General features: G+C 37.5%; 1 protein-coding gene across 2 annotated transcripts in view; it reads left to right on the top strand.

Annotated features, from left to right (window-relative positions):
• Evi5 (ecotropic viral integration site 5) overlaps positions 1–14,596 on the top strand; it is a 159,572-nt gene that overhangs the window by 65,880 nt on the left and 79,096 nt on the right. The window contains exons 10-13 of one of the 2 annotated variants that reach the window (XM_059274925.1): positions 194–254; positions 10,524–10,577; positions 12,467–12,499; positions 13,079–13,225. In XM_059274925.1, the coding sequence (XP_059130908.1) occupies positions 194–254; positions 10,524–10,577; positions 12,467–12,499; positions 13,079–13,225 (295 nt within the window). The remainder of the gene's footprint in view (positions 1–193; positions 255–10,523; positions 10,578–12,466; positions 12,500–13,078; positions 13,226–14,596) is intronic. The other variant, XM_059274926.1, reaches the window with a different exon arrangement.

The following is a 14,596-nucleotide window of genomic DNA, read 5'->3' as shown; positions in this document are numbered from 1 at the left end:
GGTCCTGCATTTATCCCTGTCCTGATCTTTCCTCTGCTACCCATTCGACTATTCTGTTTTTTCTCATATAAATTATTTCAGGTTATACCTTGAGGAAAAATAAAGAAATTGTGTTTTACGTTAATATGTCCTTTTAAATTAAATAATTACTTTTGAATAAAAATATAACTTTAACTTTCTCCTTTGTTTTTAGACTCGAAAAAGAATACACTACAATAAAAACAAAAGAAATGGAAGAGCAGGTTGAAATTAAAGTAAGCATTTCAGATTTTTTAAGATTGCTGTGGATACATTTCTTTAAGTCAGAAATTTGATAGTAGATGTTAGAATGAAATTTGTATTTACTGGCATCCTGTAGTTGGAAGTAGGATGGTGTGACTGCTGTCTCTCAGGTGTGAGAAGAAACAGATTTTTCTTTCCTTGACTTGTTCCTCTTTAGGAGAAAACAGACCCATGGAAATTGCATTCTGCTTAAACATAACTGTAAAACTTGCAGAAAAGGTAGTTGTGTTGTGTGCTGGAGTCTAGAGCAGAGTAATCTGAGGCCAGCTACATGGGACAAGTTATTTATGCACTAATTGTGCCTGTTGTTGCATGGCAGGATCCCTTGGCTAGTGCATATTTTTCTTCTTTAACCAGAGATTATACTTTTGAATTATCCTCAGGAAAACAAGTAGATTTTAAATTTGAAGGATGAATAAAATATATTCTGTGTACTCTGAAATTCTTATTTGTATCTCTAGTAAGCCAAGAAATTCCTTTTTAATTTATAAAATACTAGTTTCTGTAATAATGTAGATAAGATCATATATATCGAGTACAGTGAGTTAACCTGTACCAGTAGAAAAACTAAGTTTGACATCTTTAGACCAATATAACCATTAATATCTATATGTGTAATGCCAGCTCAGCACAGTAAACTCAGATACATTTTCTCAAAGTTTTAAAAAAGCCTAGAACTTTTGTTTATTTGAGATAGGCTGGCCTTGATCCCCTCTGACCCTGCTGCCTTCATCCCCAAGTGTTGAGACTGTAGGTGTTTGTCACCAGGCCTGGTAAAGCCAGACAATCCTCCTTCTTACTGTACTTGTGTATTTATTTATTTCTGTGTGACTGTGTGTATGTGTGTATGTGTGCATGGGTGTGTGTATGTGTGCATGTGCATGTGTGCATGCACACACACATCATGGCGTACTAGGGGATGACTTGCAGTTGGTTCTCTTCCTTCTATCATGTCTGCCCCAGGGATTAAACTCAGATCATCAGGCAAGTGCCTTTATTGAGAGAGCCCATCCCTCTGGTTCAAGCCAAAGAATTCCTAAAAGCCGTTGGTGCTCTCAGAGTTGGAGTTTTGGAAGTTGGATTTTCTTCTGATGCTACAGGGTGGGAATAAGTGAATTATGCACTCTGATTGGCTGATCCAGTATCTAATCACCTTACATGCAATCTCTGGAAAGCCAAAATTCAAGCAACTTAAAGAAATGTTATTGTGTGCTTGGCAGTAGTTGGCACATGCCTTTAGTCCCAGCACTTGGGAGGCAGAGGCAGGCAGATCTCTGAGTTTGAGGCCAGCCTGGTCTAGAGAGTGAGTTCTAGAACAGCCAGTGTCTCGAAAAACAAAACTAAAAAAGAACAACCATAAAAGAAATGTTATTTATTTATTGGTAAGAGACACAGTTTCGTGGGACTCAATTCTTTCCCTCTCTTCTGTGGGACCCAGGGATTGAACTCAGGTTATCAGACCTGACAGCAAATGCCTTACCTGCAACTATTTCTCCACCCCACAAAATAATCTTTTAAAAAAACTTATTTATTTCATTTATGTCTGTGAATGTTTTGCTTGTATGTATACGTCTGTGCACCTTGTGCATACCTGATGTCCTCAGGGCTCAGAAAAGGGTGTTGGATCCCCTGGCACTGGATTTAAAGATGGTTGTGAGCCAGTATGTGGGTGCTGAGAATTGAACCCACGTTCTCTGAAAAAGAGATTACAAATCTCTGAAAAGAGTTAACAAATGCGGTTAACTGCTAACTTGAAACAATTTTTTATGGAATATCTTCTTTTTCCCTTTAAAACCATTTAGGTGTGTTTGGTTGACTTGGACCTGGTAAGGCATCAGATGATTACCATTAGGTGTTATTGAGCATGGCTTTAATACCACTTCACCATCCTGGTCTCTAAAGAGCTTCAGTTGAATGAGTGCTCATTTTGGTTTAGTTTTCCTCAGAAGCCTTCTGAGTATGATTTTACTGTTTCCTGGGTGATCTACCTCATGTCAACTGTCTTCCTTTTTCTAGATGCCTTATTCATGTTGCTGCCACCTAGTCCTTACTAACAACAGTCTGAACATTTTCATAAAGAGAACCCTATGGATCTCCTCCACCTTTATTGTTACTAAACTGCTGCTTTGGAGTTTGCTTTGCTTTTAGGTCCACGAGTGATGTCATACCCCACACTGGAGCCTACTGAAAGGAGAAGTCTTTTGTTCAGATGCATGGGCGTGGAATGTGGGTTAGCACATATTTCAAACATTTGGAACTGCAAATCAAGGTTCTGAGGATGAGGACCAACTTGTATTTCACCATGTTAATTTATTCATAGTTCTATGAAATTGTCATGTAATATAGAATCAAAGTGGCATTCACAGAAAAAAAGATCATTAACTATAACTGGAAGGTTCTCTCCCACCCACCAGTTCTCAGATAACTGCTCAGAGGCATATATTAATTGATGGCTCAGGCTTATTACTAGCCAGCTCTTACATTTAAATTAACCCATAATTCTTACCTTTGTTTAGCTACATGGCTTGTGGTTTGTTACCTCATTTTCTATATGTCTTACTTCCTCAGCGGTTGCTGGAGTCTGCCCCAACTCTGTCCTTCTTCATCTCTGTCTTCAAAGTACCACCTAACCTAATTCTGCCTTGCCACTGGCCAAGCTGCTTTATTTACCAACCAGTGAGAGCAACACATATTCACAGCATACAGAAAGACATTCCATAGCATTTCCCCCTTTCTGTCTAATCCAAAAGGAAGGTTTTACCTTTAACATAGTAAAATTATATTACAACAAAAAGTTATCAAGTAACTATTTTATATTTAGCAAAATTAAATAAAATATTCTTTTATTATAACTAAGGAAAACTATAACTTAACTAGTCTTCAACTCCATCAAAGACCTCAGAATGATAGAATATTACCTGAGTAAACAGGAAGTGCAGTGCAAGCAACTTCCAAAACTCTAGAAATGACAGACATCTTTTAGCTGGAAGATTTCCTGTGTCTTAGCCGGGACAAATCTCTCCCACTAGCATCCCCCAAGTAAACACACAGATGTTTATATTAATTTTAATTGTTTGGCCATTAGCTCAGGCTTTCCACTGACCAGCTCTTACACTTAAACTCAGCTCATTTCTGTTAATCTGTATGTTGCCACATGTTCTGTGGCTTTATCTGTGTGCCATTACATGCTGCTCCCTGGATGGCAGGATAGCATCTCTGTGTGTTCAAGGTCACACTAGGGAACAAAGCCAAGCGTGGTGACACACGCCTTTAATTCTAGTACCAACCATAGAGACCTGGAGGTCTGTACAGACAGGCAGTAACAAAGAAGTGAAGTAGGTGGGCTAAGAGCCAATGAGAGGGCAGAACGGCAAGGCAATAAAGGTGTAGGTAGACAGGAAGTAGCTCACTTTTGGTAGCTGCAGAGCTGGAAAGGTAAGGTTGGTGGCTATCACTATTTCCCTGATCTCTAAGGCTTTCACGCCTATATTTGACTCTGTTTTTTACTTAATAAGACTGTTTAGAAATTCGTCTACAACATCTGGCTGCCTGGATAGTCACTCAAAGTTCTTTTGTAAAGTTGGAGTATTCGTCATCAGCCAACAGGCCTAAAGTATCTGGCAGACTTTTTAGTTAAACAGGAAGTTTGAAGGACTGTTCTACCTATTGGCAAAGTTCATCAGTCACTTTCCTCTGTGTCCTGCAGAATGTCTGGCAGTTTCTTCTATGAAGCAGGAACCTGAATGACCATCCCACCTTGTTTTGGCAAAGTTCACCTTCCTATGGGTCCTGCATGTCCAGTTTATACATCATACTGTCAAGCAGTCCAGGCAAGAGCAGTTTGTTGCCCAAATGGCTAGCCTTGCCACATTAAAGCAAACTCCATAGGGGTTTCTTCAATGCCCATCATCCTCTTTGAAGTAATTTGTGCTGCCAAGAGCAGATGTGACTCACTGTCGAGAAATGTCTGAGTTCTTAAAACATTTTAAATGCCATATTCTGTAGGTCTTTGAAGTGTTCAGAGATGATCTAATTGACATATATCTTTGTTTACCTAGAAAACCTAACTAATATGGCTATAAGTTTGACTATTATAAATGACTACTAATCTGTATTTCTTAATTATATGTTATATTTTTAAATGAGCTTCTTAAACAAGAGTAGAAATATATATACAGTATAACAAAATTGATCTTAAATTTGTATCAATAAACTAATATCCATATCAATGTAAAATATTTTGAAATTAACAGTTGTTTCTTGGATTAAAGTAGATTCAGTAATCTTTTTTATCATAATAATCTACTCTTTTCCCCATTATTTCTATATCATATCCCCCTTTCTTCTTTAGAACGAGATTGACTATGACCATTAACAATTTATAACCAATACCCCTTAAATGAAAACAAACATTCATAAACAATATTTTGGGAATTTGGGCATAGTTATCTGTTGATTGAGAGTGCTGGTAATCTTATGGGGACCCTGAGAAAATTTAGAATTATGGTCAAGTCCTGACTGAGGTATGTTGTACAGCTGGGCCATCTCAGCCAGCAGCCTAGAAGCTGTTTTAGATGCAGAACTCATAGGAAACTGTAACAGAGGTGTATTGAAACGTTGGATCATCTGGGCCATCCATTTTTATTAGTGTCTGGTCCCCTTGTTCTGAAAATACATAAACTTTTAAAGGTAAAATATGTATCTGTACTAATATAAATATGAACTGTATATTGTACATAAATCAGCCAAATATAATTTTTTTTAAAAATTACTGGGAATTGAACTCAGGACCTCTGGAAGAGCAGCCCGTGCTCTTAGCCTCTGAGCTATCTCTCCAGCCTCTCATAATTTTTTGTAAAAGATTTATTTATTTATTATGTATACAGTGTTTTGTCTGCATGTATCCCTGTAGGCCAGAAGAGGGCACCAGATCTCATGATAGATGGTTGTGAGCCACCATGTGGTTGCTGGGAATTGAACTCAGGACCTCTGAAAGAGCAGTCAGTGCTTTTAACCTCTGAGCCATCTCTCCAGCCCCAAAGATAATTTTTTTATGTCTGAGCAGGTAAAATACACATCATGTGTTTTGTAGTCACTTTGGGTTGATTTTCCCATGTCTGTAGTCAGGCTTTTCAGGGGTCTTCCTCAGTCAAACCTGATTTTCCTTAACTCAGAAAGAATCCACAACCTCTTACCTTCTGTGGAAACGAAAGCAGAACCTCTTTCCCAAAGTAACACATCCCCAGACTCAAATTTTGAAGTCAAGATATTTCTAAAGTGTTTAGGTTGGTTTGATCCAGCAGTTTTTATAATCAAATATCTCTCAGCAGTTATCATTTGTTCATTAGCTATCAAAAAATTTAAAGACAGTGCAATAACATACTGTATCCAGACTCTGTGTATTTTCCATCCTTAGGTGGATTTTTATTATATATTTTTTATTCTATTTCTTTTTAAAGTACTTTTATTATTTTGTTCTTAAATGATTTTTCTATATATTCTCTCAAGCCCACGCATGTTCTTTAAACATACTGTGACCTGTTCTTACTGTGTGTTTCTAAATCCACCATGAAGCTTGTTGCTGTAGCATGAATCCTAACTGGTCTTAATAATAAAAATCTGGAATCAAATATTGGGTTAAATGCTGAAAAATCAGAGAAGCAGAGCAGCCAGCCAACAGAGTGTTCTTATCTCTACAACTCCTCAGACTGGAAAAGGGGTGAGCTCCTGTCTCCTCCTGCTTTATATTCCTTTCTCGGCCCAGCCATATCACTTCTTGTCTCCATCTCCCTAGTGCTGGGATTAAAGGAGTGTGCTTTCTAAGTACTGGGATAAAAGGCATGAGATCCCAAGTGCTGGGATTAAAGGTGTGCCACCACTGCCTGGCTTGTATGGTTAACTAGTGGCTAGCTCTGCACTCTGATCTTCAGGCAAGCTTTTTTTGTCAGAGCACAAAGTGTCACCACACATGGCTGATTAACCACTTTGTACCAAGGCCTTTGTGAGACTGTGGAAATCCACCATGCAGCTTAGCCCAAGGTAGTTGTCAGCTCTCTGGAGACTCATCTCTGCTCTGTTGCTGGCGTGAGACTAGGAAGCCCAGTGTGGCTCCATTCCTGTGCATTTAGAACCTTTTTTAAACTTCCTCAGGTCTTATGTGGAAATTCCTGCCCCGAGTTGAGCCCCATAATTCCTATCTGTATTTAGCCACGCGGCTTGTGGCTTGTTATGTCATTTTCTATATGTCCTGCTTCCTCAGAGGCTGGTTGGAGTCTGCCCCAACTCCGCCTTTCTTCATCTCTGTTTTCAAAGTACCGCCTAACCTTATTCTGCCTCACCATTGGCCAAACAGCTTTATTTATCAACCAGTGAGAGCAACACATTCACAGCGTACAGAAAGTCATCCCACAGCAATTAGCCAATGATTTAATCTCTATATTTTCAGAATTAAAGAAAAGCTTTGTTTCTTGGGGAAGTTGTATCATGTCTCACATAGTATTTTTTAGTATTAGCTACGTGTGTACTGTGCAGGTGGTAGGTAATTGTTGATTGAGAACCATCTGGGTTAAAAAGTAGAACATACTAAGTAAGTAAAGTATATGAAAGGAAAAAAACAAGTAAAATATGTTGATCTTCAAGGTATTTTTTTTCATCTTAAAATATTTATTGTGTGCATGCATGTGTGGTAAATGCACGTGAGTGTGCGGGAGGAAGACACAGGAGGACAGCAGAAGTCTTAACCTACTCTCCGTGTTACTTCCCTGGTCTCTCACTGAGCTGGAAGCTTGCTAGCTAGCTGGCTGGTTAGTAAACCCTTGGAATCCATCTCTAGCCCCAGTTCTGGGGTTATGGGCACACGCAGCCATGTCCAGCTTTTACATGGGTGCTGGGGGTTCAGAGTGTTTCCGTAGCAAGTGTTTTACCCATTTCACCAACCTTAATTTGTTCTCCTCCTCCTTCATGTTTGGGCCCTTCCCTTGTTCTCTTACTTCTGTTACTTCCATCACTGCCTTCTTGTCTGCTGGCTATTGCACCCAGAGCCTTACAAACTCCAGGATTTTGCACTACCATGGACTGAGCTAGATCCTCAGCCTTTGTGTTTGGCTTTTCTTTTGAGGTAGGTGGTCACTAAATTGTCCATACTGGCCTTGGACTCACTTTGTAGCCCAGACGGCCTTGAACTTGTAGCTTCCCTGTTTCCAGCTTCCTGAGTAGCTGAAATTATAAGTACACACCATCAGGTCTGCCTGGCTCACATCCTGTTTTCACCTCTTCATCAACTCCCCCAAGCTTCAATTTTTTTATAGTTTCTTTTTGATTTATTTATTTTATGTTTGTGAGTGCTTTTGTCTGCATGTATGTATTTATACTACATATGTGCCTGGTGCCCATGGAGTTCAGAAGAGTATATGGGGCTTGAGAAAGATAAAACAACCAACCCAAGAATTACTTTTCTTTCTTTTTTTTTAATACATGTATTTATTATGTGTGTTCCTGTGCATACATGTTTATGGGTGCATGTGTCTCATTATAACACACACATTGAGGTCAAAGGACAACCCATGGGAATCAGTTTCTTTTTTCCACCCTGTGGATACAGGGTATCAACTCAGGTCTCTGGTGTACTGTTAAGCACCTTACCATTGAGCCATCCACTGACCCACCTTTACCAGATATTAAAATAGGGTGCATAGCTATAGTTTCTAAAATACAGTGTCTAAAGAAAAGGAAGAAGAAATTGAAGCTTAAAAAAGGAACCGTGAGGGACTGGGGAGATGGCACAGTGGTTAAGTAGCACTTGCTCTTCCAGAGGTCCTGAGTTCAGTTCCCAGCAACCCCATGGTGGCTCAACTGTCTATCACTGCAGTCTACAACTGTTGTCCCGTGTGGTCTGATGCCCTCTTTTGGTGTGCAGGTGTACATGCAGACAAAACATACACTTATATAAAACGAGTAAATAAATTTTTTAAAGTAACACTGAAGTGGATACTATGTATTAATCAAACAGTCTTACCTGTCAGCTAATTATGAAGTCGTATCACACAAATGCTTATATTGTGATTTATTTAAAGACAATACTAGGACATGTGGTTACATGTTTCTTTCTTGTTTTTGCTTGGAGGGAATATTAATCTGTAGCAAAATGGAAGATTTAATATGGGGGGAGATGGAAATCCAGGTGAATATTCTGAATTTTATTTTAGTATGATTTCTGTTGTAATTAACTTTTACACTGTTGTCTGGCTGAAATTTAGGATCTAAATCTTTTAGGATAAGCAAAATGTTACCTTTTATAGTTAATATATGAGTGGGAAAACTTTGGGAATACTTTTTTTGTGTGTGGGAGTCACTTTGTAGACTTGTAACAGTGTTTGTAATTTCTGGCAGCTGTTATACTGCACATTGTAGGAGTTGCCAAGAAGTAAACATCTCTCTTTACATGGTTATTTGTATTCTCAGCTCTTAACTCACTATATTGTAGAGAGCAGACCAAGAAAACCTCACTCTCTTTGTAGTAACTAAGACTTGTTCCAATCTGTGAGCCACTTAATAAGATGTAAAAATTCAGTTTCTTATTTTTCCAAACTGAGGCTTTTGTGTGTCATATAAACTGTACTTAAGTCTTAATAGAAAAATAGTAGATTGAACTGGTGGAAGAATTTTCTGAGGAAGACATTTCTAGAAGTGAGTCTCAGGAAGTTAGGATTGAAAGCTGGGCTGAGCTCTGGAAGAAATTGATATAAAATGGTAAAGGATTTGATGTGTGAAAGCTGACAAAATGGAAAGAAAACATGGATTAAACAATTCAGAAATTGGTGTGGTAGGGAAGCTCAGTGAGTAAGCGCACTTGCTGCATAAGCATGAGGATCTGAGATCGAATCCCCAGCAAGCACCCTTGTGAAAAACTGGACAAGGCTGCACGCACCTACAGCCCAGGCCAAGTGCTGTGGAGGGAGAGTCAGGGGGAGCCCTGGGTCCTGCTGACCTTCAGCTTCACTCCAGGCAGTGAAAGGTCTTGTCAAGGGAATAAAGCAAAGAGTGGAAGAGCAGGGCACCATTTGTCTACATGTGCACGTGGGTGTACACACACACACACACACACACACACACACACACACACACCCACCAGGAACAATTTATGGGATTAATAAATTATATTGATGGAATATATAACGAGATTAATTGTCAAAGTGGAATTATTTAGATTTAACACCTGATAGTAACTTCATAACTATTGAGAAGTCTGGCATTTGACAATTACATAAATGTACATTTTAAAAAAATTTTTGATTTTTCATTTTATACAAGAAAATACTAGTAATTAGAGTTTTTAATTTTCTTAATTAGAAACAAGTCATGGTAAATGCTTTTGAATGTTTAGACAGTAAGGCTTTTTGTACTGTAGTGTTTGTAATATGAATAGAAACTGGTATAATTTAAGCAACAATTTGACATTTATCCTATGAACATGCATATTTGAAGTTTATTCTTTGTTCCACTAATATTTGAATACTAATTATATTGTTAGGCTCTGTAGGAGACAAGGATGTTAGATTAAGATTATAGAAGGCAGGTTGTAGAGATGGTTTAGCAATTAAGAGCACTAGCTGCTCTTGCAGAGGACCCCAGGGTTAAATTCCGGCACCCACATGGTGGCTCACCATGGGTCTAGTGCCCTCTTCTGGACTCCTTGGGCACTGCACACATGTGGTGCACAGATATACATTCAGGCAAAACACTCATACATATAAAATTAAGAGAAATAAATTTAAAAAAGAATATAAGCCATTATAAATGGAGAAAACAAAGGCCATTTATGTATTACATTTAATGTTTAAAGTTTAGTCACAGCTGGGATGACAAATGGGATTGTTTCCTTTGCCATGATTCTTATACTAAGCTTTTGATAGTTCAACCAGGATAATATAACAGTTACTTACAGTTATTTCTTACTCATTTTTATTTTTTATGTCCATTGGTTTTTTGCTTGCATGTATGTCTGTGTGAGGGTGTCGGATCCTCTGGAACTGGAGTTCCAGACAGTTGTCCACTGCCATGTGGGTGCTGGGAATTATTAAATCAGGGTCCTCCAAAAGAGCAGCTAGTGCTCTTGACCTCTGAGCCTGTCATTTCTTATTGTAAAAGGTGCTACGTTATCAACACTGTGACTTAGGGATCTCTTTTTTTCTCTCTCAAGATTGCTTGCAAACAAACATTTTTTTTTTTCTTTTTCTTGGCAGAGGTTACGCACAGAAAATAGGCTTTTAAAACAGCGCATTGAAACATTAGAAAAAGTAAGTAAAATGACTCTTGCAAGTTTCTGTTGAATGCTTATTGTTTAAATATAACAACTCTAAACAGAATTTGGCGTTTCCACCCCTAAGTTGTGGTGCTGACCTCAGCTTCCCTAGCTTACTGTGCCAGCTAGTAATTAATCATGAACATCCACGGTGAGGCTGAACTGAAGTTACTATTAGAGTGACGTACTGGTATCGTTGGCTTTTTTTCCTTTTCATAAAACCTCTAAAAAGTATGACTTAGTTGGGAATACATTCTGACAGAATGTTTTAAAGATGAATCTCAAATGTTACTGAGTTCTGAGCCTCATGTCTTCATTGCAGTGGCTCTTTTAGGCCTACAGCAGCTTTATATTTCGTCAAAGTGACTGGTTCCCCATTTTAAAATCTGTTTTCATGTTGATTTTCAACAGTAGGTAGTTTTATAACTCTTTGGTTTTTAGAATTGTCTTGATATCTACTCATTAGCTTTTCCTTTTTGTTTCATGTAGAATAAATAGCAAGTAAGAACATTTTCATATTCTTCTTATTGTGCTTTTGATAGAATGTGTTTTGTAGTTGTGTTTTTCAGAATGAATTGACTAATATAGTTTAAGAGTCTTCTTGGACTAGGCATGTAGCACAAAGTCCTGTGTTCAATCCCAGCACCATATAAACTGGACGTGATGATGCATGTTCATAATCCCAGCACTTGGGAGGGGGAGGAGGGTGGGTCAGAAGTTCAAGTCATTCTTGGCCGTATTGTGAGTTTCAGGCCAGCCTACTGTCTCAAACAAAAACAACCAACCCAACAGATTTCCTTAATTGAAAACAGCTGAATCCAGAAGCTAACGGTTGAGAGTAAGTTGATGTGAATCTGCCCTTCAAGATATTACCAAGTATATTTAAAATCTCTGAAAATTTATAGATTAATATCCCAGAAAGAAATAACTAGAAAGGGAGATAGTTGCAATGTTTGTCTTTTATTCTAGAAGCCTCCATGATTTTATATTAAGCAGTGGTGCACAAGGACATGATATTCATTGCAGGTCTATTGATGGTGTAGTGATTGCACATACTTTATACCAAGTCAAATAGAGTTCCTCTTGTACGGTTGGATTGAAGTGGCTTGGAAGGCAATTTTACTTTTTGGTGATTCCACACGTATATTGAGCTTATTAAATCCTTTTAATTTATATTATCCCTGCCAGCACCAAATACCCAGCTTGAAGTAAAATATGCAACTTAAATGATTTTCATTATTAGAGTTAGTGAAAGTGATATTTCATCGAATCTTTAGAATGATAAAGAAGGTGTAGTTTAGTTTTATGTCTAGAAGGATTAGTACCCATTCTCACTGGCATGGGACCTTAGTTTTGACTTAGCATTTAGAATTCTCTAAGTCCATAGGTCTCAGTTGAATTCTTGAACCAAAAGTGTACTTCCTTTCTTATTGTTAAGAGTTTAAGTTGAACTTATGAATTTCTGTTATCATTTTTCCTGCCTTGCTTCTTGGATACTGATGTTGCACCCAGTTGCCGCCGTGTTTTGTGGGTTGTGTATTGCTGACTCAGAACTGTCCCTTCCTCCCTTTCTGGAAGTGGTTTGATGATATGATTAGGCCTAGAAATAAAGATTTACAGGTATATTTAAAAAAAAAACTTGTTTGTCCTAAGTAATAAAAGATTTATCTCTTTTAGAGACATGATGGTCTGTAATGTCCCTATTTTGATTTATTTTAAGATTTAAAAATAAAAACACATTTATTAAAAAGTTTTAATTTAAATGTCCATTTTAATAACCAATGAAAAGTAGATGAAATTTGGGTCTCGATGTTTTTTTATTCCTAATTTTATCACTTTGATATCCTGTCTTTTATATTTCTATCTAAATTTTTCCTTTTATAGGAAAGTGCTTCCTTGGCAGATAGATTGATACAGGTATAGTTTTTTTTTTTTAAATTTTATCTTTTTTATTTTTAGTGTTTTCACTAACCTCTAAAGAAAATCCTAAACTTAGAAATTCATACTTAATGCATGCAATTTTACATGCATTTTCTTACAAATAATTCTTTGGGCTGGCATATGGATTTATACTTAATGTTTTGATAAATGTATTATTGTTAATTGGATGCCTATCTCTCTGCACGTTTTAAAGCTAACCTTATTTTTAAAGTATTTATTTCAAATAGCAAACAGTGGATTCTGTGACATTAACCACTGTTTATTGAACATTTTAGCCCTGCATGTACAACTCAGTAATACTGCATGAATTGCATTTTTTATCAACTAAGAGAATTGTTCTTAAGACTGTCAGATGAAAATTTCATTTAGTTTCCTCAAATTTGCTAGAGCAAAATAACAAGCTTCTAGCTAATAATTACCTAGGCTATTCTGTTCTCTGAGGTGTTTTTTTTTTTTTTTTTTAACATTTCAAAAAATAACTAAACCTCACAAAGGCAGTCTTTCTTAAATCTATTGTAAATTGCTTTATACACACACAAAAACTTATGTCCTAAGGGACAAGTGACAAGAGCCCAGGAGGCTGAGGAAAACTACCTCATAAAACGGGAGTTGGCCACCATCAAACAGCAGAGTGATGAGGCCAGCGCTAAGCTGGAGCAGGCTGAAAGCACCATCAGGGAGCTCCGGCACCATCATCATTGGGTAAGGAGTTGGCAGCCTCTTCGTCTTCCCCGTAGATCACATTTGTGGAAGCACAGTGTTAAGAGAGCTGTTAGAGCACTCTTCTGTGTGTTCTGTAATTCAAAGGGGTCCTGTTGTGGCCACAAAGATTTCTGCTCTTTCTTCTTTTTTGTCTGTGGTTTTGTTAGAAATAGATAATATTTTCTTTTATATTATATTCTAAGTCATAGAAAATAAGTAATGTGCAGCTGCTTTTTAAATTTTTAGATATCTCTTTTATAGGAGGTGATCCTGCATCAACTAGTTTTTGATCATTGTAAAGTGAAGTCATTACTCAGCATTTAGAATATGTGCACTTAAAAACTTTCATAATGTTGACAGTTTATATTCTAGCTTAAACTTCCCATATCAGAACTTCGAATTATGAGTTAAAGTACATGCTTACATTTACTTGAAGAGAAAAAAAGTTGTCAGATAGGGGGAGTAATTCTTAAAGAATATAAATTACCACTGGGTGGTGGTGGTACATGAAAGAGCATTACTTTTTTTTTTTTTTTTCCTGAGACAGGGTTTCTATGTGTAGTTTTGGTGCCTGTCCTAGATCTCGCTCTGTAGCCCAGGCTGGCCTCGAACTCACAGAGATCTGGCTGGCTCTGCCTCCCGAGTGCTGGGATTAAAGGCATGCCCCACCACTGCCTGGCTCTAGGGCATTACTTTTATTCAGTAAAATTAAGAAACATCATCATTTGTATTCAGAAGTTAAAAGACTAGAAGTGAAAAGAGCAATGAAAGCCATAAACATGTATTTTTTACTATTAGTGAAGACAGTTAAGAAAAATGGGTATGTTAAAGTAATATTGAAATGACCATAGCTGCAATAGTTTGTGAAGCAGAAAAAATGGAATTCTTAACAGTGAGATGGAAATGATTGATCCGTGCAGTGTTGTGTGTTTGGAAGGAAAGTAAGTTACTGTGTGTGCATTGGCATCAGCTGCAGCTTTGAGGCAGTAAAGCTACAAAACATAAAAGACAGTTAATGTTGTGAGAGGGAACCAAATCAATAGAATGCTGGTTTATAATAAAAGAGTGGCATTTGTAGACTAAATGTGACAGAGAATCTCCAGACTCAGTTTTGAAGGCCAAATAGACCTGCATTATGGAGCTAAAATTTACCAATGCAAAAGCAGATCCTTACTTCAGAGTTTCCCTTTCCCCACAAAGAGGATGATCTCTCAAATTGCAGTAAACTATAGGTCATGGAGATAAAGCTATGAGGGTGTACAGAATAAGTGAAATTTAGTAGCAAAGCCTTGAATGAACTTCCAAGTTCAAGTTGTATATCTGAGATGTTAAAATGCCTTGCAAAATAATTGTGGAAATTGCATTTTCAGA

This window comes from Peromyscus eremicus, chromosome 10, assembly GCF_949786415.1.
Source record: "Peromyscus eremicus chromosome 10, PerEre_H2_v1, whole genome shotgun sequence".
NCBI classification, from domain to species: domain Eukaryota; kingdom Metazoa; phylum Chordata; class Mammalia; order Rodentia; family Cricetidae; genus Peromyscus; species Peromyscus eremicus.
The sequence above is the reverse complement of the archived record's forward strand: the minus strand, read 5'-3'. Positions and strand labels throughout refer to the sequence as shown.